The 26,731-nt window shown below is 40.8% G+C and overlaps 3 protein-coding genes across 3 annotated transcripts; all 3 read right to left on the bottom strand.

The window, feature by feature from the left end:
- Positions 1-817: 817 nt before the first annotated feature.
- LOC117350505 (olfactory receptor 1509-like) lies at positions 818-1,765 on the bottom strand. Its single transcript, XM_033924800.1, has one exon. It carries the CDS (start codon positions 1,763-1,765, stop codon positions 818-820), a length of 948 nt encoding a protein of 315 aa, XP_033780691.1.
- A 9,705-nt stretch (positions 1,766-11,470) lies between these two features.
- On the bottom strand, positions 11,471-15,828 carry LOC117350506 (olfactory receptor 1509-like). The gene is made up of 2 exons (XM_033924802.1): positions 15,819-15,828; positions 11,471-12,435 (listed from the first exon to the last, which is right to left on the bottom strand). The coding sequence occupies exons 1-2, from the start codon at positions 15,826-15,828 to the stop codon at positions 11,471-11,473; spliced, it is 975 nt and encodes a 324-aa protein (XP_033780693.1).
- Positions 15,829-20,927: 5,099 nt separating this feature from the next.
- On the bottom strand, positions 20,928-21,875 carry LOC117350507 (olfactory receptor 4E2-like). The gene has a single exon (XM_033924803.1). The coding sequence runs from the start codon at positions 21,873-21,875 to the stop codon at positions 20,928-20,930; it is 948 nt and encodes a 315-aa protein (XP_033780694.1).
- Positions 21,876-26,731: the final 4,856 nt, after the last annotated feature.

Genomic DNA, 26,731 nt, shown 5'->3' on the forward strand with positions numbered 1-26,731 from the left:
CCATCACTCTAACCGCTATCTAATGAGTTCCCAAACAACACCTTTGGGAACACCACCCATCTAGTAACACTTTGTCCAACCCTCAAACTAAACACCTCTACAGTCTATATCATCAACATTAAGTAACCAACGTCATGTAATCATCAACATTATGTAACCACCTTTGCTTATAGGTATCTGATAGTACTCTCTACCCGATGAAACTTGATTCAGTTGTTATGTAACATCTTCTATGATCTTGAATGTATTGTAATTCTTTACTCTCCATCCGATGTAACTTGACTCAGTTGTTATGAAACATCTTCTGTGATATTGAATGTATTGTAATTCTTTACTGTTACCTGTAATTTACTCTTCTCCTGTAATGTAATTCTACTGGAAATGCCCAGATATCTTCTAAATTGTAATCCGCCTAGATCCGCAAGGCACAGGCGGAATAGAAATCTCTAATGTAATGTAATGAAATGTAAAAGCTTATTTAATCAATAGATATAAAGCTTCTTAGAACAAAACTGTTACTTCATATCAAAAATAATACAAATCAATACAAATTCAATGAACATTCATAAATCAATACAAATTCAATGAACATTAATAAATCAGGGCTTTCGGAGTCCACATTGCATGAGACTGGAGGTAGCTCTCAATAAGGACAGAACAATTCTTTGAGATTACTATCCCTTTCAAAATAAGTCCTAATTAAAATACTAATCAAAGAATAAATAATCAAGATTTTAAATTGAAAATCACGGGGCATACTTCGGTTAGTGAGAGCAGATGCACTATACAAGGGTATCTTTCTTTAAATACACAGAAATCAGTTCTTTTGCATAACCAGAAAAGACACTTTGCTACCTCCCAGTTTCTTCATGGCTATTCTTGCCTTCTTGTTTCTCAGAGTATAAATGCAGGGGTTTAACAAAGGGGTGACAATTGTATAAAAAACAGAGATCAGTTTATCAGTCTCAAATACAACCGATGGTCTCATGTAGAGATAGGCAATGGGACCAAAAAACAAAGTGACTACAAGGAGGTGGGAGGCACAGGTAGAGAAAGCTTTGCGTCTTCCCTCAGCTGACGGTATTTTTAAGACTGTTGATAGAATGTATACGTAAGATACGAGCAACACTGAGAAACAACCAATGGCTACGGTTCCGCTGTTGGCCCTATCTGTAATTTCACTGAAAACGGTAGAAGAGCAAGCCAACACAGATAAGGCATGGCCATCACAAAAGAAATGATTTATCTCATTAGGACCACAGAAGGTCAGCTGAACTATTGGAAATGTCTGACCGCTGGCATGAATGAAACCCCCTACCCATGTAGAAAGAACTAATAGGAGACAGACTGGTCTGCTCATTATTGTGGTATAACGCAAAGGATTGCAGATGGCAACATAGCGGTCATAAGCCATCAGGACCAGGAGAAAGCTTTCTGCACCCCCAATGAAATGAAAGAAAAATAATTGAGTAATGCAGTCATTGAAATAGATGGTTTTGCCTGGCAATAGAAAATGAACCAGGGCTCTGGGGACAGTAACTGTTGAAAAGCACAAATCGATGAAAGACAAGGTACTGAGGAAGAAGTACATAGGGGTGTGCAGTTGAAAGTCCACATATATGGTTGTCATAATGAGAAGATTCCCAGCTATGGTGCCCAGATACATCACTAGAAAGAGTACAAAGAATATTATCTGAAGGTCTGGATTGCTAGAAAGTCCTAAGAGGATGAATTCTGTGACTCTGGTTTCATTCACGACTGCCATTCCTTCCACCTTACAAACTGCAGGAAAAGAGAAAAAAGACACAATAATCAGAATACATAAAATGAGACATAACATCAGAAAACATTGATATTCTTAATAGGCAATTCCTGATTTGTTGTGTCATATTTTGCCTCTAGTACAGTGACAAACACTTACAGTCCTTGAGAGGTACATCCCAGTCAGGTTTTCACGATTTCCACAATAAATATACATGAGATCTATTTGCAATCCATGGAAATTAATCCTGCTTATTTTCTATGCAAAACCTGACAAAGTTGTGGCCCATGATGACTGAGGTTGCCGACTCCTGCTCTAGTCTTTTTAAAAACTGAGCTATGAGATCACTTTTACATCTTGACCGCTTCTCTAGAACAGTGTTTCTCAACTTCTTCAAGCCAAGTACCCCCTAAGTCGAACAAATATCAACCGAGTTCCCCCACCCAAGATCCACCCTGACCCCACCCCCATAATAATTGTACTAATTGTAATGCGATTTCTACCATTCATTTTTCATATACACACAATATAATCGTATTAATACATAATGGTAACCACAATTTTTTTTTAAAAAAAACCCACAAAGCATACAGTATGCAGAGAAATGTTATTATTTATATTTGGTATTAATTTCAAAGAAGTCAAGGCAGATGACTTTAAAATATGCAATGTCACCTCAGTAACAACTATAGAAAAATAGACAGACAAATATAGTGCAAAATATATACACCAGATATAAATTCTCACTAAATTGCAAATACAATCATTTTTCCTACCTTTGTGGTTTGGTGATTTCATGAGTCTCTGGTTCCTTTTGACTGTGCATCCAATATTTCTTTCTTTTTGTTTCTTGCATGCTTCCTTTCTTCCACACTTCATTCCATTCCCCAACCAACATTTCTCTCTGTGCTGCATGAGTCCAACTTTTCTTCCTCTCTCCTTCACCCCTATTGGCAACATGTCTCCCTTTCTCTTTCACTGTCCATCTGTCTTTCTCTCATTCTCTCCCTTACTACAAAGGGAATGGGGAAAGAAAAAGAGAGAGAGAGATCCAGGGTGCATCTCTTCCACCCCCTCTACTTCAACTTCTAATATTTCTTCCTCTCTCATCCCCTAGTTCATGTGCAGCATTTTTCACCACTGCCCACCAACCCCATGCCCATTTCTTCTTCTCTCACCCCTCTCCAGCACAATGCCACAACTGTCCCTCCATCACTATGTACAACATTCCTCCTTGCATCCCCTTCAGTCTGTCCCTCTGCTCTCTCTCCACCACCATATCCAACATTTGCCCTCTCATCCTTCTCTCCCCCATCCTTCTCTCCCCCTCTCTCTTCTCTCTCTGTATGCCCAATTTTCCTCTTTCTTCCTTTCCTCATGTGCATCATCTCTTTCCCTCTCACTCACAAACTCATGCCCGAAAATACTCCCTTTCTATTCTCTCCCTCTTATGTCCCAAGTTAGTGCCCCCTTCCTTCTACCTTCTGTGTTCCATGTTCATGCCCCCTCCCTTCCTTTGGTGTCCCAAGTTTGTGCCTGCCCCTGCCTTCCTGCCTTTGTACCAAAATCATGCCCTTCCTATTTCACAATGCGATCTTCCCCTACCTCCTACTCCTACTTCCTTTCTACCTTTGTCCAACATCATGTCCCCTCTCTCCCTTACTTGCTTACTCCAGGGCCACACTCGCTTCTTTCAGGGCCATCCAGCTGAGCTGCTCCTTCTGCCTTCAGTGGCACTTGTTCTACAGAGATGTGCGGGCAGTGGCTCACATGCTGCATGTGGCTGACTCACAAACCAACCCTCTAATGTCACCTCTGACTTTTCTGGGTCAGCCAGGTGCAGCATAAAATAGCAGCTGATGCGGCCCTACAACAAGTATTGGTGAAGGCAGGAAGGAACAGCCCTTCTGGAAGGAGGTAACTGGGATCCCTTGCTAACCCGGAAGGCTTTCCTCCGACGTCAGCTCTGACGATATAACAATATTTAGCTCTAACAATACTGCTTATCTATCGTCCTAATACCTACACTGGTTAATAGCTGTCCTGATTTATACCCAGGGGCCATACTATCATATCAAATGGCCCATATCATTAATCACTCTTTGAGTGTGTAGCTGATTGCATACAAGTAGGATTCTTTGCCAATGATTGATGCCTTCTGATGTATTTAAAGAAAGATTCTGGAGTCAATGAGACATAAGTGAGGAGGGACCTAGAGAAACAAGTTGAACAAGACAGGAATAGTGTACTGAAAATAGTAGAAAAGTCTGCTGCTAAAGAGGGATATAATATATTCTTTATCCTTCACCTGAATAGGAGGAGGTACTGAAAAGTTCTCAGCCCAACCAAGAAGAGAATGACATGGATATGGTTCAATCAATGATCTGAAACAATTTCAAAACATGGAATTTTTTTCTGCAAATCAGCACTTAATGAAATAAGGTAACACTCTTTACAGCTACAGTGGCAAAATAACGCTCAGAATTTAGGAAGTTGGTTGATTGGACTGAGAACTTTTCATCACCCCCTCGTAGATGTTGTTTTACTCTTTCCCAGCTTTGAGAAGAATATTTTCTTTTATTTTAAAAGACTGAAAATTGCAAGGTGAATAAATAATACAGATATATGTCAAAAGAGTGAACTACTTACAGCATATTATTTAGTTGGCGAGATCACGATCAAATGAATGATTTTTTGTTCTCCTCATTTGCAAATACCAACTTCCTGAAAGTTACCACAAAGCATCTTTTGTAGATATAGTAAATTCAGAAATTTTGGAGGATAGGTGGTCTCTGCCTCACTAGCTTAGCCAACACCTACCAGCTAAAGACTTTCTCCTAAAGCAGGAAAGTGATGAACTTAAATTGTATTTAATGCTCTTGGGATTATACACTATGGAGGATATGAAAAAAGCTGTTGGTTAAACAGTGTAACATTTTCACTATCTCCAATACATCTTTAAAAAAAAAAAACCTGAAAGTGTGGAATCTCTGAGTCCAAGTGAATAAATCTTTTATGAGAAATTGATACAGTGCATTTTCTTACTGATTGTTTTTTGGTTCTCAGCATTCAAAGCTACTCAGTTTTATTTTTAAAGAGTTAGGATTTGAGTTCATGCAGAGAACAGAGATTTGCATTCTTTCTTAGTAATCTTTCCTTCTAAGGCTTCTATCATTGTAGATGGTGCAATTATATCATCACTTTCACTGATCACCTTAAAATACCATACTATTTTGAATACATAAATTATAACTACACATTCAGCTGGTGCTTAATAGTGAACACTCAGACCCACAACTTAATCCCAGTGAAAAATCACGGAGTAGCTGTGTATAGAGACCATCATAGTTGTTCACAGTCTCACCCACCAGAACCATACACCATAGTTCAAACAATACCAATCATCTCTTTATGAAATAAAATGTAATTTATCTTGGTATGTGGTGGGAAATAATCATTACAGCTGCCTTAGATACTTGAACTGAATAAATACATATTCACCGACTCCCCAATCTAGGTTTCACCGGTTGGCTTCTTCAGGAGGAGTGCTACAAACAAAATGACTAATTCTAATCAACACCGAGTCCACCAGCACACAACCAAATCTCTTATACAAACAACTCCCATCCTCATAATACAAATTACAATCCCTGCCTACAGCTTACCGGGAAGAGAACTCCATCCTGCGAACAGACACGCTGCTGGCGTCACGTTACACACCAGCAGGCCACACCCCTAAAATATTTCCATGATGCCGACGTCACAACGGATGTCACTGGTGTGCATCTCAAAACCCCTAAATCTTGAACCAGTCAATTTCGTTGTTTAACCCTGCCGGGGCCAGGGTGTGCCACTGAAAAATGAACTTGTGTTCTTGGTACAGCAAATACTGAGATACATTCCCAGTATCCTTATAAGCACGCAATAGCACTGTGTACTTCACCTCTTCAGCCGTATGATTCTTTTCAAGCCAATGGCTAACCAGGGGAGCTGAATCTCGTTTGCAACGAATATTGCTCAGATGCTCAGCTATGCGGATTTTCACCACACATCGTGTATGTCCTATATAGTACAGACTGCAAGGGCATACTATACAATATACTATTGCAAGAGATTGACATTCGTCCCAGTTCATAAATAGAATTTCTTACCCCCTGATCTAGGAATAAGCAAATGGTCAGTGTTCAGGATGTGGGGGCAATATACACACTGCTGACAACTAACATGAGGACCCACTATGGGCTATCGTGTATACTCTCTGTGTTTGAGAATCTCAGACAGATTACGCCCGTGTGTGAAGGCGAACTGGAGAACTTCCCTCATACCCTCATGTACCTGCAACACTGACCAATGCTTGAGGATAATCTGTTTAATTTGATGACTCTGACTAGAATACGGCAGTACACACACTGTGGCCCCTTCTCTCCTACGTACCTGCGGGTGAAACAACCATTCACATCGGCAGTTACGAGCTCTTTTCCAAGCCAATTTCACCACCCTAGATGGATAACCTCGCTCCACAAACTTCCCGTACATTTGCATGGCCTGAGCAGACCTTCCTCAGTCTCAAAAACTGTCCCACCGGGATACTATCCCGGAGGGGCTTTGGATGGAAACTATTGTAATGCAGGAGCATGTTACGATCAGTAGGTTTCCTGAAAAGAGTAGTCTCATACTGTACTACCGAATCTTTATCAAATTTCATTACCTGTATATCTAAGAAGGATATAATGTCACTGCTAACAATATGGGTTAGCTTTATATTAAAATCCATCTGATTAAGCTCTTCAAAAAATTCTTCCAGTTCATAACCCTCCTCATTCCACACATAGAAAATATCATCAATAAATCTCCTCCAAAAGCCAACTTTACTGAACCACCGAGATGTGTATACATGCAGCTCCTCATAATTAGACATATAGAGGCATGCGACTGACGGAGCCACAGTAGCCCCCATCGTCACTCCTTTAGTCTATATAAAGTACTTATTTTCAAAATGAAAATAATTATGGCAAATAACAAATTCAGCTAATACACCCACCAGTTCCTTTTTCTGTGCTGTTATATTGAGTTTACCGACTGTTTGTCTAATAATTGGTATTGTTTGAACTATGGTGTATGGTTCTGGTGGGTGAGACTGTGAACAACTATGATGGTCTCTATACACAGCTACCCTGTGATTTTTCACTGGGATTAAGTTGTGGGTCTGAGTGTTCACTATTAAGCACCAGCTGAATGTGTAGTTATAATTTATATATTCAAAATAATATGGTATTTTAAGGTGATCAGTGAATATAAAGTTTATCACCTTTGATTATTTGAATTCCCTTGTTTATCATTGCCAGCCCCCATGGTAGGAACACTATGGACATAGCACATTTTTGAGGGATTGATCGTTGCATGTCAGCATTACAAACCAAAGTTCATTTTTATAGGTATATGGGCTCCCACCCATCCCCCACCCATCCCCCACCCATCCCCACTCATTTTCTCCTGTCTTTGGTTCAGCTCTAAAACATTTCAATCCAGCTCTAGCAAACATTCTTCCTAAGGTGCTCAGGGATGTGGCGTCCACATTCCTACCATCTAGGTTGGTGAGGCAATATCTCAATTTCAATCATGGACAGCTCTGATACCTAGACTCAGCCCCAGCAATCATGCTTCTCCATTCCACTACTCTACTCCCTCACCCACGTTCCCTCAAAGTGGTTTTTGACAGACAGAGCTCTCCCAATTGTGTCCATCCTAGGCAGAGCTCTCCCAGCTGTGTCTATCTGAGACAGAGCTATTCTAGCTGTGTCCATCCCAGGCAGAGCTCTTCCAGCTGTTTTTATTGTTATTTATTGGAAGCTTCTATACTGCCACTAATGACTGGGGAGTCAATTCTGAGTAGTTTACGTGAGTTTCAGTAAAGATGTTACAATGCATGAGCTTCAGTAGTGGTGTTACATGAGCTAAATATATGTGAATCTTACCTATTTATACCATCTATATAGATATACGATAATTATTGTTTCTGTATTGTCATATACTTGTCTTTCTTTGTATTATTTGTGAATTCACCCTTTTGATTTCCATGTGGGGTGGGGATAGCCCGCTGTTTCCGCTATGTTGTTATTCCTCATACCTAAATGTTTCTTTATTTGCTAGTGTTCTGTGAAGAGTATCATCTTTATTCCTTTCTTGAACTTTTTGGTGTTCTTTTCTAGTTTTAATTCCTTTGGAAGGGAGTTCCACCACATTGGGATCATCACTGAGAATATTCTTTTCCTGACACTCTTGTATCTGATGTCTCGGAAGGAAGGTATTTCTAGTAGGTATTCTTGGCTCGAATGTAGGACACGTGTTGGTGTATGGTTGCTATGTACTGCGGCTCTGACGGATGAATGATTTTGTGTGTCAACAACATGCTCTTGAATTTCATCCTTCTTTCAATTGGAGCCAGTGTAACTCTTTCAGTAGTGGGGTGGCCACTTGTCTGCTTTGATTTTCCCAGCAGAAATCTAGCTGATGCATTTTGTACTATTTGGATCTGTCTAATCACGTACTTTGGAATGCCCAGCAAGATCGCATCGCAGTAGTCGAAGATTGAGAGTACCAGGGAGGCAGAGCTCTCCCAGCTATGTCCTTTAAAGTCAGAGCTATTTCAGCTGTTCCAAAACATCATTACACGTTAATCAAACCATATCAATCATCCATAATTGGGTACACTCACCAAACACTCAGTTGCAACTTTGCACATAAATGAGGCCAGACAATTATGAAGTGGACTGTTGGGTCATGACTGCCAAATCTCCCAGCATCTGCAATGGCTGTGATATTGAAATGAGGCTGCAAAACCCTGAGGCAGAATTTCACTGAGCAATGCCATTCACTTTCAGCGGCATTTACAAAGATAACTGCTTTTTGAAATTATAGGTGCTATCTTTTATTTATTATATAAAGTTAAAAAATGTTACAACTATTTATAAAAACTTTTAAAAATATTTAAGTTGATTAAGATTGGGAGTTTGGGCCGATGATTGAGATATTGACCTGCAATACATACTAGGAGTCTACTGCCTGAAATTAGGTCTCTGAGATCCATCTCCTCTGCTAAAAATAGTACTTTTTGTGCTAATTTTTTGGGTGTTTTTTGCTTTTGCTCATATATTTTGAACACCCAATTGTGTATTTGTGTTAATTATTTCAAGTTTCCCAGAGGACCTCCCTACCCTTCACCATTTATATCATAATACTGCTGCATCTCCCCTAACCAAAGGACCACAGGTGACAGATTCCTTCACTCCTACCAACAGTACATCCCAACCTTTTATCCAATACAAACTCCTTTAACATTTAAAAATTCATGTGATCGTATGTAAGTGTACTCTCACTAATTGAAAGCATGATACATGTGGCAGTATCAGTGGTGCTACCTGCCAGGGCACTTTGGATTAATGTTTACTTGCAGAACCCAGTGCAATCCACTGGTTTCCAGTCTAACAGGAAGAACTCATAGAAGGAGGTTATAGATTCTGTGATATTTTATTGACTCATGAGCCCATGTTTTCTAAGATGTCTGACACTACAAGGTACAAATCATAATGGAGGTCCAGAGAGAGATGGAAGAGTCTGTTTCTGTGACTCCATTTGAGGTCCTGAACTATACTCTGCTATTATTTTAATAGGTATGTTTCTCCTTCCTCTGTTAGCTGTATCATCTCTCTGCAATTATATCTCTCATCTTACCTCCCTTCAGGCATACATTTTTACTGGCTAAAATTTTGATGCCTAAAGGAAATTAAAGGTTCACATATCCAAGTCTAAGGCCCAGGCAGCTAAGGCCATTCCCACCTGCCCACCTGGGCTAATCAGAGTTGGGCCCCTCTCAGTGCATCCCAGGGTACACTGGGAAGGGGCCAAAAGCCCTCATTGGTCCAGATGCCTAAGGGACCTTAGGTACCTGGGCCAATCATAGTCTTAGGCCCCTCCCAGTATCGCAGGGTACACTGGAAAGGGAAAGGCCCACAATTTTGAAGAGTCGGGTCTGCCAGCATGAGGGAGTGTATCAAAACTAGCATAAAATCACTCCTTATATATATTCAACAGATATACTATAATCAGAGTCTTGGGCCCCTCTCAGTGCATACCAGGGTACACTGGGAACGGGGGCATAAGAAAAGTATCTACAGTATTAAAGGAGTGATTCTATGCTAGTATTGATATACTACTCCCTTTAATCACTCTAATAGATAGAGTACCAAATTTTTTGTTTTCCCCCATTACTTTGTTTTGATTTAGCATGAGGGAGTGGGAATCCCTCTTGCCACCATTCAAGATATGGGGGTTGTGGAGGAGGTCATTCAAGCAAGGGGAGTGGGCAAATATCCTGCTGATTTTGGGTATGGGGGTGTTGGAGGGGTGTCCTCAGGCAGGAGGGAGTGGGCGTCCCTCCAGCCAATTTGGGGTGAGAGTTTTACATATACTATTTTAGCAATCAAATTCTCTGGAGAGTCTAGGCCAGATTCTGTAAATGGCGCCTAAATCATCAGCTGCTTACAAAAACAGTGCTAGCCATGTGTCAATCACATTTAGGAACCAATTAAATAATTGGTTGTCAATTGTTTGGAGAGTATAATTTAAGATTCTAACCTTGGTATTCAAATCTGTCTGAGATCTCGCGGGTCAGTGGGTTGGGGGGTGTTTGGGGGACCAATCAGTGGTGCGGGGGGCCCTATGTGGGGGGCTTCATCGGGGCAGGAGGGCCTGGGATCCCTCCTGCCCGTATTTTAGTGGGGGTTGGGGGTAGGGGGTCACAGGGGCAGGAGGGCTTGGGCTCCCTCTTGCCCCGATTGTGTCAGGGAGGATGGGGGTTGTTTGGGCAGGAGGGCTTGGGCTCCCTCCTGCCCCGATCATTGCTGGGGGGGGTGGATCGCAGCAAGCGAGATGGCTCATCTCTCCTGCTGTGATGGTGATTGTCCACCCCCATCGAACCGCAGCACTTTGGGGTGAGAATCACGGCAGGGCATGGGCATGGTTTCACCTGAAAGTTGCCTTGGGCATGCTTAAGCAACCCTGCACTTCTCCGTAAGCACGAGACAGATGTCATAAATGTAGCCCTGCAAAATACTGGCCTACATTTAAGGCGTCTGTTCAACGATATAGACGTGATTCTCTATAGGAAGCCAATGTCTCATTGACATGCAATTAGCGGCCACCTTTTAGGCATCCACCGAGATCGGTGTTCTATAGAGAATCAGGCCCAAAGTGTCTTGGAAGAAAACTGCTGGAGAATATGCAAAAAAAAAAAATTCAATACAAGTTCAATATGCATTTATTTCCACAAATCAGAGTTCTTGGATTCCACAGGGGTTGTGTCTGGAGATAGCTCCCACTTTACAATAAGAACAGCAAAATTCATTCAGGTTTGCCATCTATTTAAAAAAAAAAACATCCTTAAAAATGTATCCCCCCCCCTTTTATGAAACTGCATTAAGCTTTTTTATTGCAGGCCAAGGCAGTAAAAGCTCCAATGCTCATTGACTTCTTGTGAGCGTCGGAGCTAATGCCGCCAAAGAGAGAAGCAGAAAAGGCTAACGTGGCTTCTTAAAAGAGGGCCTTAAGTAAAAAATAATCAGAATTGTAAAGTGTAGATTAAAGGACATACATTCATCAGTGAGAGCAAACAATTTACACAGGAATGAATTACTATAAAAGGACAGTAAATCAGTTCTTATTTGTCCTAAGAGAAGACACTTTCCTACCTCCCAGTTTCTTCATAGCATTTCTCGCCTTCTCATTTTTGAGAGTATAAATACAGGGGTTTAACAAAGGGGTCACGATTGTGTAAAAAACAGAAAGCAGTTTGTCAGCATCAAATATTACTGGCGGTCTCATGTAGAGAAAGACAATTGGACCATAAAACAAAGTGACCACCAAGAGATGGGAGCCACAGGTAGAGAAAGCTTTCTGCCTTCCCTCGGCTGATTGTATTTTTAAGACAGTGGAGATGATGTATGTGTAAGATACGACCAACACTGAGAAACAAATAATTGCTAATATTCCACCATTGACCCTATCCACAATTTCACTGAAGAAGGTACTAGAGCAAGCCAACACAGATAAGGCGTGGCCTTCGCAAAAGAAATGATCGATCTCGTTAGGACCACAAAAGGACAGCTGAACTATTGGAAAAGCCTGACCGAAGCCATGAATGAAACCACCTCCCCATGAAGAACCCATCAGCAGGAGACAGACTCGTCTGTTCATTATTGTGGTATAACGCAAAGGATTACAGATGGCAACATAGCGGTCATAAGCCATCAGGACCAGGAGAAAGCTTTCAGCACCCCCGATGAAATGCATGAAAAACAATTGAGCTATGCAGTCACTTAAAGAGATAGTTTTTCTAGGAAAAAGAAAATGAACAAGGGCTCTGGGGACAGTAACTGTGGAAAAGCCCAAATCTATGAACGACAAGTTGCTGAGGAAGAAATACATAGGAGTGTGCAGTTGAGAGTCCACATATATGGTTGTCATAATGAGAAGATTGCCAGCTATGGTGCCCAGATACATCACTAGAAACAGCAGAAAGAATATAATCTGTAAGCCTGGATTATTAGAAAGTCCGAGGAGGATGAATTGTGTGACTCTGGTTTCATTCCCGACTGCCACTCCTTCCACTTTATCAACTGTAGAAAAACAGAAACACAAGAGACAATAGAACAAATAAATGAACCGAGACAGATAGCCAGAGAACAATAATTTTCTTTTTAAGGTCTTCCTGAATTACTGTTTCATGCTCTATCTCTAGTTCAGATGTGGTCTACTACATTCCCCTAAGGCTACAACCCAGCTGTGTTTTTAAAAGTTCCACTATTAATATGGAAGCAATACTTGCAAATAAATCTCACGCATATTCACTGTGAAAATCTTGGAGGGATGAGGCCTTTGAGGAATGTGCTTGCCCACCCCTGGTCTAGTCTTTTTCAAATCATAGCTTAGCTCAGGGATGATATTTAGAGGTCTATGAAATACTGAGTGGCGTGCAAAGGGTAGTTGCAAATCGCTTGTTTACGCTTTCCAAAAATACTAGTACTAGGGGACATGCGATAAAGCTGCTAAGTAGTAGATTTAAAACAAACCAGGGAAAATACGTATTTCTTCACACAATGTGGAATTAAACTCTGGAATTTGTTGCCAGAGAATGTGGTGAAATTAGTTTGCTTAGTGGGGTTTAAAAAAAGGCTAGGATAATTTCCTAAAAGATTATTGAGATGACTTGGGGAAATCCACTGCTTATTCCTAGGATAAGCAGCATAAAATCCATTTTACTACTTGGGATCTAGATAGGTTCTTGTGACCTGGGTTGGCCACTGCTAGAACAGGAACTAGATGGACCTTTGGTCTGTCCCAGTACGTCAATTCTTATGTTCTTAAGTGAGTCATGTCTAGGGCAATCAAGCTTTTATGACATCACAGATGAGTTTGGCTCTTAGGCATTGGTGGAATGAGGCATTATGACATCAGAATCTCAGCTCTAGAATGATGCTACTCTTTGAGTTTCTGCCTGGTACTTGGGATCTGGGTTGGCCACTGTTGGAAACAGGCTTGATGGACCTTCAGTCTGTCCCAGTATGGCAGTAATTATGTTCTTATGTAAAATTCTTTTGAGGTCATTTTTACATCTCTGTAATATATCTACCTACATACTCACATTTCATCGTTCAATCTGGAATTTAGTAAACACTTGAAAACGTATTTGTTTTCTAGGTTCTTAGGTAATTAATTTCATTCCTATTCCAAATGTTATTTTATTTTTAGTCTTTTGTAAACCGCATAGAACTGTGAGGTTATGCTGTCTAGAAATTGATTTATCTTTATGTTTTTTCGTCACTACATTGTAAGCTCAGTGGAGCAGGGACTTTCTCTTTTATGTGTCTGTAAATTGTAGGAGTATTTTTAAAATGAGACATTGTAGTAAAGACTGAAAATGCCAGATAACTTTAGTCTCTTGTGTTCTGTCTTCTATTCCATTCTATTTTAGGGCCTTTAAAACATACCTCCTGTTTTACTAAGGTGCCCATAGTTTCATAAGTTGATAGAAAAAAGATTGTGAATAAAGTTCTTTCCATTTGTAATCAAATTAATATCAGCACAAACCCTCAGATCAGCACTTTTCCCACATGACGTCTACTTACCATGTGCTATCCACTGGCCTCCTTCTCCCATCCTCAAAGAAAGTTCTTCAGCTCTCTCAAAACGTTATTCAATTACCTGGATAACAACAATGATGGAACGTTTCATTATCTCACAAATCTTCTCTGCCTGGGTCTAAAAGTAAATGATAGAATTAAGGGTTATGTAATTATGAAATGACGACACTAGTAACACAATTCCAATCTGACAGCTACCTTCCCATTCTTCCTTTTTTAACTTGATGGTCTACTTGCATTTTCTTCGGCAATGATTGTTCTCTTTTGATATATTGATGAAAGAGTTGGAAAGAATGAGATACAAAAGCTGAGGTGTGAGACAGAAAAGTAAGACCAACAAGACAAGAGACAAATATATACTTGCACCTAATTAGATATTATTGTTGTGTTTCCCAGCTTTATCCTGAAAGTGAAGAATATTTTCAAAATGACACCTTAACATTTTAAAAACTGAAAATTATATGGAGGGTAAACAATAAAGATAAAATCAAAAAGAGATAGATACTTACAACATATTATTTGGAGAGATTGTGACATGGATGCATGATTTTTGCCTTGCACATTCCAAACATAAAGCATATTCCTGAAAATTCTCATAATGTATCATTTCTGGGTACAGTAAATTCAGAAATTCTAGAGAATATGAGCGTAGACCATCTCTGCCTCACTAGCTCTGCCAACACCTAAAGCCTCCTGGCTTTCTCCAGTACAGAGCAATGACGTGAACTTAAACTGTATTTGGGGCTCCTGAGATTATAGTCTTTGGAGAATCTGAAAAGAAGCAGGTGGTTAAGCAACGTTGGAAAAAAAAAAAATCCAGCAGTAGTTCAGAACTTATTGAGTTCATGTGGCTAAATCTTCCATGAAAATTTAATACAGGTCATTTTCTCACTGATTTTTGTTCTTGTTGTGAAAATTCAAAGAGTTAGGATTTAAGTCATAAGAAAGGAGATATGCAGTCTTTCTTAATCATCAGTCTCTTAAAGTTTTCTACCATTGTAGCTGGGGCAACAGTATTATCACCAGCCCCCATGGAAGGAACACTAGCTAAGGACCTCTATTCACTTTCGAGTGATTGTTTTTCATACTTCATAGAATACCATTCAAATTCTACTGTCTACTATTTAAAACCATAAACGGCAATAGCCCAATCTACCTGAACAACCGTCTCATCCAAACTACATCAACTAGACATAGGAAAATCCACACTCCATTCACGTACCCTCCAATCAAAGAAGTCAAACGGAAAAAACTATATGATGGCCTCCTAGCCACACAAGCAGCAAAACTCGACAAACAAATCTCCAGTCTACTAATCATGACTCCAGACTACAAAACATTCAGAAAAGAAATAAATACTCTACTCTTCAAGAAATTCCTGCAAACAACTTAATACCGTGAGCTCCTTCCCACTTTCCAATACCATTCCCTAATACAATCCCAATTCCCCAAAGCAACCTCATCTACTCCGTATCTGCCCTAGAAATTACCAGATATCTTCTTCATGTAATACCTTTTTTGTAATTCTTTTGTAATCAGCCTTGAACCACAAGGCAATGGCGGAATAGAAATCTCTAACGTAATAGTTATGTCAGCATTACAAACCAAAGACTTATCATAATATTTTATTATTCCATTTGTGACTGAAAATTCAACAGAAGGGTATTCTTGGCCTCTCTCCATTCTTACCCATTTCCTCATGTTTGTTGCCCAACTCCCAAGCATTGATACTGCTCCTGAACCCCAAAAGGAGTCTGCCATCCATAGTCCTGCCTTCGGGGGGGGGGGGGGGGAGGCGCAGCAATGCCACAGTTTCAATATCAATCAAACAAGTTCCTTGAGTCCCCCAGTCTCCCTACCTTTCACCATTGTTACGGCAATATCGCTGCATCTTCTCCTATCATAGGAACCCAGGTATCAGATTCTGGAACACCTAAGAACACAGGATCCCAACCTTTTATCCCTTATAACTCCCTTTTTAATATTTACCAGTTCATGTGACCATAGATGATGACAAAATAGCAGACCTCGGTTTTTCCTTCACTAATTGAAAGCTTGACATGAGTGACAACAAGAGTGGTTGTCCCAGTAAATACAAGCTGCTCACAAACTCCAGTACACTCCAGTAGTTTCCAGTCTAAATGAGAAGGCCCATAGAAGAGGAGGTGGAGTACCTGTGAATGTCTGAAGCTGATTGCCACTGCAGGGCACAAGTTACAGTAGAGGGCAAGAGAGGGGGGATCTTGTATCAAATTCAATAAATGTCTCATCTAATATCTATGTTATTTATATACAATCCTCTTTTGTTTTTTTCTTTTTTATCCTAATTTTAGCATTGTAAACCGACCAGATACTAGTCGATAGTTAGTATATCAAATAGTGAAAAAACCTGGCTTTTCTCCAAATCGTAGAGCTATCTATTTAAAATTTAAAGCTAGCTATCCTCTTCATAACCTCTAATTTCTTATTATGTCCTTCCCTCATTTATTGAATTACCTGTAAACCGTGCCGAGCTCTATCATTCTGGAGATGATGCAGTATACAAACTTAAGGTTTAGTTTAGTTTAGTTTAAACTTGGTAAACTTGGTATCAGCTCTGTTTCTGTGACCCTATTTGAATGCCTGACCTATAATTTGAATGGCTAAGACTATAAGAATTGCCATACTAAGATAGATCGAAGGTCCATCCTGTTTCCAATAGTGGCTAACCCAGGTTACAAGTACCTAGCAGAAGCCCAAAGAGTAGCTACCAGTCTCTTTCATTTGAAAGGAAGCTCTGGAATGAAAGGGCATAAGATGAAGTTAAGAGGTGATAGACTCAGGAGTAATCTAAAGAAAGGTGATAGATGCGTGGAACAGTCTCTCAGAGGAAGTGGTGGAAACAGAGACTGTGAGGTACATAATCGAAATGGAAATACATCTAAAAAAACCACCTAAATCGGCACTTAGATGATCAAAAAGACAGGTCGTTCAAGTGCTGATAATCAAAACGGGTTTTAGATGTATCTAAAAACATCTTAGGCCTTTTCAGTGCTGTGGTATGCCCAGAGTGAATAGGGGCATTTTTGAAGCAGTGGTTAGGGCAGGAGGTAAACGGGATGTGGGCCAACCTAGACTTAATCGTCCTGCAGTGATAATCGAAAGTTCGAGACTTCCGAGATAGAACTTATACATTGTGACTTAGGTGATCTAAAAACAGGTATAAGTGACCAGATAACCACTGTAGACACAAAGTACAGGCCCACGCACACTCCCCCAGTGATCACTGAACCCCCTTCCCCCACTGCCATAAATTTTGGAATAAAAACCTGCCTCTAGAACATCAGCACCTAGCATAGGAAAGCCTAGTAGAGCTGCACAGAGGTGGCTTATGTAGTCTGGGGGGTGGGCTGGACTAGTGAACCATAGAGAGGAGGACCCAGGCCCATAAGCAACTCTAACCACTACATTCATTAGGAAACATGTACACCCACCCAAACCCCCCAAAACCCTACTCTACTGCCATATAGGTGACACCTGCAGCCATAAGGGCTATTGGGGTGGTAGACAGGTAGTATAGTTGGTTTTGGGAGTGTTTGGGTGGGTTAATCATGACCTAAAAGGGAATTGTGGTGAGATGTTTATGTGGCACCATTTTTGTGAAGTTCACAGCAGTGCCCTGTAAGGTGCCCCACTACTGTGCTGCCATGTGTCATTAAGAAGGAACATAAGATTTGCCGCTGCTGGGTTAAACCAGTGGTCCATCATGCCCAGCAGTCTGCTCACGCGGCGGCCCTTAGGTCAAAGACCACTGCCCTATTTGAGTCTAGCCTTGCCTGCATATGCTCTGTTCCAATAGGAACTTATCCAACCTTGTCTTGTGCTTTCCCTATAACAGCCTCCAGAAGAGCGTTCCAGATTTCTACCACTCTCTGGGTGAAGAAGAACGTCCTTACATTTGTACAGAATCTTTTCCCTTCTAACTTTAGCGTTCTCTTCACCTTGGAGAGGGTGAACAATCTCTCTTTCTCTACTAAGTCAATTCTCTTCAATATCTTTGCTAACCCATCCCACATCCAAAAGGTCTTGTTCTAGGCGTTTTTGACTTGGGTGAATTTTGGGATGAGAATGGAGTATAAAGATAGATGGCATAGCGGTCTGGACGATCCAATGGCTGGATGTGGCTCTTAGGCATTGGTGGAATGAGGCATTATGATGTCACAATACCAGCTCTGGTTATGAGAGGCTGAAACTTTTCACATTAAGGGGGGAAGTTATCAATTTAGGATACTGTTAAGATGGGCTATTTTACCTTAAGTCATGTTATTTTAGCACAGGTCCCATTTTATGCAATGAGACCTAGTTACTAATAACTGGGGTTAACAGTTAAATGACACTTCTTAGCAAGAGCCCAAGTTGATACGAGGTAACTCCCCCTTAATTAAAGAAAAAAGAAATGTCTCTAGAAATCGAAATCACTCCTGTATGTAATGAAAGTGAGACCAGTATAGGACAATCAAGGCATTGTGACATTATGGATAAGGTTGGCTCTTATTGGTAGAATGAGACATTATGATATCACAATCTCAGCTCTGGTTACCAGACACTGTAACCACTTTTACTACTTGGGATCTAGCTAGGTTCATGGAACCAGGGTTGGCCACTGTTGGAATCCAGATGCTGGGCTTGATGGACCTTCGGTCTGTCCCAGTGTGTTCTTACGTGAGTCAAGTATAGGGCAATTAAGCCATTGTGACATCACTGATGAGGCTGGCTCTTAGGCATTGGTGGAATGAGGCATTATGATGTCACAATCTCAGCTCTTGTTACCTGAAACTCTTCACAATAAGAGGGGAAGTGGGATAGCATTGATGGGTTATTTTGCCACTAATTTGTGCTAGTTTATGCAATGATATCCAGTTACTAATGACCCAGTTTAACAGCAAAATCTTAATAGTAGCCCCAAGTTGATAGCCTTCATCTTTAAAAGTTATTTTGGATTGCCAGAGTCCATAACGAAGGAGAAATTAAGGCCAATTCAGTCCCGTTCAAAAGAGCTTGGTGGAAATTATTTGCGGTGATCCAGAGGAAGGCAAACGTGTTGAAGAACTTAGTCTTTGTTCAGAAGTTTTATAACACCTTTCCTGACCTTAAGAGGCATTAAGGGCTCCTTTTACAAAGCCACTATCGTGGCTTCTGTTGCGGTAATTGTTACGGTGCCCATAGGAATTTAATGGGCACTGGAGCGTTTGCCATGCGGCAGCACCTTTTTGGTCCTTATTCATTTTTAAAACAGGTCTAGCCCCAAACATCTAAATGGTGCCCTGGACATTTTGTTAAAAGTTTGATTACCCCTGCAGAATGTCCAAGTCCTAAGCCCTTAAGATTTAGATGCACTGGAGAGGCAGTGACCAGAAAGATGTCTAGAAAGTCTGTTTCAAGAATGTGCACTTGGATGTTTTGACTAGTAAGACATCCAAGTGTGTCTTTTAGACATCTATCTTTATTGAAAATGAGCCCCATAGTCTCCATTGAGGGCTATGCAGTAGCATAGTAAGGGCGGACCAGGAAGGGCAGTCCACTTCGGGCGCTGTCTTGGTGAGGGCACAGGTACCCATCTTCCTCTCCGACCCCCGTGCCACTTCCCTTCCCTGTACCTCTGTAACGTTCCTGGTGTGAACAGAAACCCCCAGCCTGCTGTTGTGCCAGCATCAGCTCTTCCCGTGATGTCACTTCCTGGACCCGCATCTAGGAAGTGACATCAGAGGACAAGCCGACGCTGGTACGACAGCAGGTTGGGAGTTCCAGAGGTACGGGGAAGGGAAGTGGCCCGTGTGCGGCAGGAGGGGGTGGGGAAGAGGGTGGGGGAGGGTTGTGACTTCCCCAGGTGCCTCTCACCCTCGCTATGCCACTGGGGCTGTGCAAGTTTCATTGACTGTGGCGCCATCTCATGGAAATTTACCAAACTTCTTAAAGCACCCTTGTAGCTTGTAAGGAGGTTTTCCTCACCTAACCGTTTAGAAAGCTCATGTTCCCAGTTTCCTCAGTGTTAAACTTACCATTTGTCAAATTATCACTTGCTAGCTTCTATCAGTATAAACAAGAACCGATAGTCACATTTTTTTTATTGAAGCACAGAAGCAAGAAGCAAAGCTTCAGACCTGCAGAGAGAGAAAAAAAAAGGTCTTTATTTGCTTAGGTATAATAACATCGAAATAATTATTTCACAAGCAAACACTGTCTCTGCTCTTCATTCATCTCAAACAATTGTCCAGATCTTTAAGGACCGCTGAGCAAATTCTGATAAAACTAAACAGGATTTCTTTTATTTCAAGCGCATAGGTAGGAAAAAATCCATGTGAAATATAATCTGCTGGATATTTCAGGTGCCCCATATACATTTCTAGACTTCAGAAATAAGCAGGGCACACAAGAAGGTGATAGGAGGGGATAAGGGACAGTATAGGAGACGGAGTGAGTGAAAGGGATCTGATAAGGATGGGGGACAGACATCAAATTTTCTCACATCCAAAGCTGTTAAAGGCACATCTGCGTACTGGTTTCAAGACAAGGACTGCCGTACAATATTTGTATTGTAAATCACACATTGAGTGAGTTCTTGATAACAAAAGTTAGCATGCAATAGCCAAAGTATATTTAATCAATAAAGTTTCCTAGCACATAACTGCTAATGAGTCTAAATAAAGGTAATAAACATAATCAGTACAAGTTAATGTGCATCTATTTACATAAATCAAGGTTATTAGATACTCGTGGGGACGTGACAGGAGACAGTCTCACATTTCACTAAAAAAAAACAGCAAATTTTATTCAGTGTATCGTGTGAGTAATCTTTCAACAGAAATTTTATTTTAAAATAAAATCAATAGAAAAATAATCAGAATTTTAAAGAGTAAATGCAAAAGAATGCATCAGTCAGTGACAGCATTTGATTTACACAAGGATGTCTTTCTTAAAAGGGCAGAAAATCAGTTTATAAGCGTCTCCAGAAAGGACACTTTCCTGCCTCTCAGCTTCTTCATGGCACTTCTTACCTTCTCGTTTCTGAGAGTATAAATGCAGGGATTTAGGAAAGGGGTCACGGTGGTGTAAAAAACAGAGAGTGGTTTGTCAGCTGCAAATATAACCGACGGTCTCATGTAGCTAAATACAATGGGGCCATAGAACAAAATGACCACCAGAAGGTGAGAGGCACAGGTCGAGAAGGCTTTCCGTCTTCCCTCATCTGAGCGAATTTTTAAGACAGCGGAGAGGATGTATGCGTAAGATATCAATACCAGCAATAAACCACCCACGGTTAAGGATCCGCTGTTGATCATATCAGCTCTTTCACTGATAAAGGTGTTAGAGCAAGCCAACACAGATAAGGTGGGGCCGTCGCAAAAGAAATGATCAATCTCATTAGGACCACAGAAAGGCAGCTGGATTATTGGGAGTGACTGCGAGAATGCATGAATGAAACCACCTATCCACGTAGAGATCACCATCAGGAGGCAGACGCGTCTGGTCATTATTGTGGTATAACGCAAAGGATTGCAGATGGCAACATAGCGGTCAAAAGCCATCAGGATCAGGTGAAAGCATTCTGCACCCCCGATGAAATGTATAAAAAATAACTGAGTCATGCAGTCAGTGAAAGAGATGGTTTTGCTCGGTGAGAGAAAGAGATCGAGGGCTCTGGGGACGGTGACTGTAGAAAAGCACAGGTCTATGAAAGACAAGTTGATGAGAAGGAAGTACATTGGAGTGTGCAGTTGAGAGTCCGCATATATGGTTATCATAATGAGAAGATTCCCAGCAATGGTGAGCAGATACATCACTAGAAACAGCACAAAGAATGCGATCTGTAAGTCTGGGTTGCTAGAAAGTCCGAGGAGGATGAACTGCGTGACTCTGGTTTCATTCCTGACTGCCATTTCTTCCGCTTCATCAGCTGTAAGAAAACAGAAACATAGGAGACCACAGACCGAACGCATGAAATGAGAAGATTCTCAGAAAACACTAATGCAGTACTCCCCCGATATTTGCGGGGGGGTTCCATTCATGGAACCCTCCGCGAATCTTGAAAAACCGCAAATACAGTTTTTAGCGGGAGAGACAGGAGAGGGCAGCCGGAGCACCGGCAAGTGAAGGAAATCCCTCGCAGTACGCTCCGACCGCCTCTTCCTGCACTAATGTCGGGCCTCACCAACCAGGAGCTGCTTTGACACACAGCTCCTGATTGGTGAGGCCCGACTTTAGCGCAGGAAGAGGCAGTCGGAGCATACCGCGAGTGATTTCCTTCACTCGCTGGCGCTCCGGCTGCCCTCTCCTGCCCGGTAATTTGCGGTCGGAAAATACTGCGATTGACCGGGACCGCGAATCGCCAACCGCAAATGACCGGGGGAGCACTGTATTCTTTCTAAGGACTTCCTAAGATGCTGCCGCATGATCTTTTGACTCCAAATCTAGGTTAAAAACTGTCCTTTTGAAGTCAATTTTACAGCTCAACCATTTCTGTATTATACCTTCTCCTAAAATCATTTCTTAAAAATGTTTCTTTGGATTAGATGGTACATTCTGAAGATGGGGGCTGTCCCTTACGTGTCTTGTCTACAGCCCTGCATATGCCTGGACTTAAATTGCCAAACTATTCTGTTCTGATTTAGGCATTTACACTGTTTTATATGCTCAAAACAGACTCTTTGGCCTCCTAAAGTGATCCTTGCGCCACTGAATGAATTCTGTTACCCATACGCTATTATTCTTACAGACATCCCACAATTCTATCTCAGTAACCCTTCAGAGAATGGCATTCAAATGATGGATTATGGTCTCTCCTAAGGCACTTTCAGTCATTTTAAATTGCCCTCTTTAACAAAGGTACGCTAAGCGTTTTAGAGCGCGTTTACTAAATCAATGCGAGCACTAAATCAACACATGCGCTAACTGCTAACGCGTCCATAGGATAACATAGAAACATAGAAACATAGAAAGGTGACGGCAGAAAAGAGCTACAGCCCATCAAGTCTGCCCACTCTACTGACCCACCCCATTAAGTCTGAGTGCTGCTCGACCCACGTAGGGATCCCACGTGGATGTCCCATTTATTCTTAAAGTCGAGCACGCTTGTGGCCTTGATTACCTGCGTCGGAAGTTTGTTCCAGTGATCTACCACTCTTTCTGTGAAGAAATACTTCCTGATGTCACCTCTAAATTTCCCTCCCCTGAGTTTGAGCGGGTGCCCCCTTGTGACCGAGGGTCCCTTGGGAAGGAATATATCGTTTTCCACCTCGACACGACCTGTGACGTACTTAAAAGTCTCAATCATGTCACCCCTTTCCCTGCGCTCCTCTAGAGAGTACAGCTGCAATTTGCCCAGTCTTTCCTCGTATGAGAGACCCTTGAGTCCAGAGACCTTCCTAGTGGCCATTCGCTGGCATGAGCGTTTAGCACGTGTTTATCGTGCGCTAAAAAACATAGCGCACCTTTGTAAAAGAGGGGGATAGTTTCATAGGTTGATATAAAGGGTTTGATTAATCCATTATATAACTTATTTCCTCAGGGAAAGTTTTACCTGGTGATCCGAAAGATTGGGAATACAGTTCTATGCACTGAAATCTCCTTCCCTCCTACTCCGTCGCTGTACATCAGTTCTCTCAAGATGTTATTGCGTGGCCAAAACCATCGCTGAAACGTTCTTTAATCTTACAGTACTTTCTGTGAGAAATTCTTTTTTTCGGAAGAGTAAAACGTATTTCATCTCGGTCTGGGCCTAAAAGTAAACAACAGCATTAATAATTAAGAAGTGATGTCACTGGCAATATAATTCTAATCTGCACAATGGCTTCCAACTCTTCCTATGCCTCAAACTGCCTGAGTCACTATGTCAGACTCCATCTCCAGCAGTATTCAAATCCAAGCTAAAAGTCCACTTTTTCAAGGTTACTTTCAACTCCTAACTCCCACTCACTGTACGACACTTATGTCCATCTTTTCATCCTCTCTGCAAGTAACTCCTCAACCCCCCTATACATTTATAATCCGCTTTTATCCAAGGCGGCTCACAGTTTTACGTACGTATTTCAAAATTTGCACAACATAAAAATCTCATACATCAGCAAAAATCACAAGATTATACTATCTCAACCTATAAATTACATCTCAACTGCTCATTTATACTTCAATCAAGCAGCACAAATCTAATAACCTGCACAAAAAAGATGATATTCAGAAAGAAAAATATTCACTCAAGGAGCAGAATATTAGCTTTAAAAAGCTTGAACAAACAAATGGGTATTAAGCAGCTTTCTAAATTGTCCTGTCTGTCCATATTAGATTGTAAGCTCTTCTGAGCAGGGACCGTCTCTGAAATATTAAATGTACAGTGTTGTGTACGCCTTTCAGCACTATAGAAATTATAAATAGTAGTATGTTCTACTCAAGGTTTTTGGACAATAACTGCTATTTTTTGATAGATTAGAGGAAGACTAGGAAAGAGACAATGAGACAGAGCAAGTGAGGTGGGAAGAGGAAAAACAAGGCGAACAAGACAGGAGATGGATATATACCGGAACTGGCACAAAAGTCATATTCTTTATCATGCTTATGAAAAGATAATCTGATGCAGTTTCCCTGGTTTACCCTATAAGTGAAGTATAGTTTTCAAAGTGAAATTGTAACACATATTAAAATACTGAAAATTACAGGGTGAGTTAAACCAGAAAGATAAATTCTACATAAGAACATAAGAATATCCTTACTGACGGTCCATCAAACCCAGGCGCCCTTTCTCACGGTGGCCAATCCAGGGCAAGCAGTGGCTTCCCCCATGTCTTTCTCAATAACAAACTATGAACTTTTCCTCCAGGAACTTGTCCAAACCTTTCTTAAAACCAGCTACGCTATCTGCTGTTATCACATCTTCTGGCAACGCGTTCCAGAGCTTAACTATTCTCTGAGTGAAAAAATATTTTCTCCTATTGGTTTTAAGAGTATTTCCCTGTAACTTCATCGAGTGTCCCCCTAGTCTTTGTAATTTTTGACGGAGTGAAAAATCGATCCACTTGTACCCGTTCTACTCCACTCAGGATTTTGTAGACTTCAATCCTATCTCCCCTCAGCCGTTTCTTTTCCAAGCTGAAGAGCCCCAACCGTTTTAGTCTTTCCTCATATGAGATATACATAGATATAATACTTACAACATATTATTAGGAGAGATCACAACTTGAATGGATGATTTTTGCCTTGTTCATTTCCAAATACCAAACAGTTTCGTGGAAATTAACATTAAAGTCTTATCTTTAGAGAGAGTAAATTCAGAGATCCTGAAAAACAGCTACCCTCTCACTGGCTCTTGCTCCATCTACAGGCCGAAAGGCTTTCTCTAATATGATGAACTTAAACTATTTTGAGGCTATGGGGATTATAACCTTTGGAGGATTTTACAAGAAGCAGGTGGTTAAACCACTTTGCCAGCGACACTGTTCACAAATACATCTGTGAAATATCAGTAGTTTGGAGCCAATGGGATTCATGCGGGTAAATCTTGCATGCAAAATGAATACGTCATTTTCTCATTGATATTTTTCCTTATCAAGAAATTCAAAGTGAAGGAAAGAGATGGAAATCTGGATTATGTATGAGGGGGGTGCTGAAAAGTTCACAGCCCAACTAACCAACTTCCTAAATTCTGAGTGTTATTTTGCCGCTGCAGTTGAAAATAGTGTTATCTTATTTCATTAAGTTCCAATTTACTGAAACAAAAGTCTGTTGTTTCAGATAATTGATTGAACCATCCACATCATTCTCGTCTTGGTTGGGCTGAGAACTTCTCAGCATATTCATGTGATAATGTTTATGTTAATTAGCATTTATAGACCACCCTTCGCAATAACAGCAGAGCAGAGCAGTTTACAAATTAAAAAAAAAAAGAAAACCCAAAAGAAAGGAACTCCATTGTCAAAAGGAAAGATAAATTAAATATAACAATATAAAAATAAAATATAAAAAAAAGCTACAGTCTGGAATCCCTCCCCAGGTTCTAATCCAAGAAAATCTAGTTATAGCAAGAAACTCATATTCTTCTAAGAGTGTGCTAAATTGTAACGGTAAGTTTTCAAGAGACTTCAAAATTTAATATAGGAGAGTTCAGTACATAATTCAGTAGGAAGAGAATTCCATAAATAAGGAAGCAAAAAATTACATGTCGAAGTCAATCTTGCCAGGTGAACCGAGGGCAGGGACAACTGGTGAGTGTTAGAAGAACGTAAATTTCTAATTGGTCTATATGGTACCAAGAGCTTTGATAAGTAATCAGGTGTACCTGAATGTAAAGCGTTGAAGGTCAAAGTCAGTGCTTTGTGCATTAATCGGAATTTTATGGGGAGCCAATGATGCTCCTTCAGAAGAAGTTACATGGTCATATCGGAGGGCCTTGTTTAGAATTCTGATAGCAGTATTTTGCACTGTTTGTAATTTTTTTAGATCAACTTTTGGAAGGCCAGTGTAGATTATATTACAGTAGTCCAATTTTGAAATTACTAAGGCATGAATTAAAGATTCACAACTTGATTTATCAATATACGGACGAACAGCTTGAATCTGGCGAAGCAGGATCTAGTCACAGAAGTTAACTGTTTCCTAAATGACAACGTATCTAGATGTACACCTAGATATTACATGGTGCCTAACAACTCAATGGGCTTGTCACAGAAAAGCCGAGAGACAGGAGGAAAGGTGGGAGTCCTTCTGATCCAAATCTCAGTCATTTTTTGAGGATTTAAAACTAACC

The sequence above is a fragment of the Geotrypetes seraphini genome, chromosome 16, assembly GCF_902459505.1.
Source record: "Geotrypetes seraphini chromosome 16, aGeoSer1.1, whole genome shotgun sequence".
Taxonomy (NCBI): Eukaryota; Metazoa; Chordata; class Amphibia; order Gymnophiona; family Dermophiidae; genus Geotrypetes; species Geotrypetes seraphini.

Bases quoted from the DNA above. Each gene is read 5' to 3' on its own strand.
- LOC117350505 (XM_033924800.1), bottom strand. From the start codon at position 1,765: ATGGCAGTCGTGAATGAAACCAGAGTCACAGAATTCATCCTCTTAGGA.
- LOC117350507 (XM_033924803.1), bottom strand. From the start codon at position 21,875: ATGGCAGTCAGGAATGAAACCAGAGTCACGCAGTTCATCCTCCTCGGA.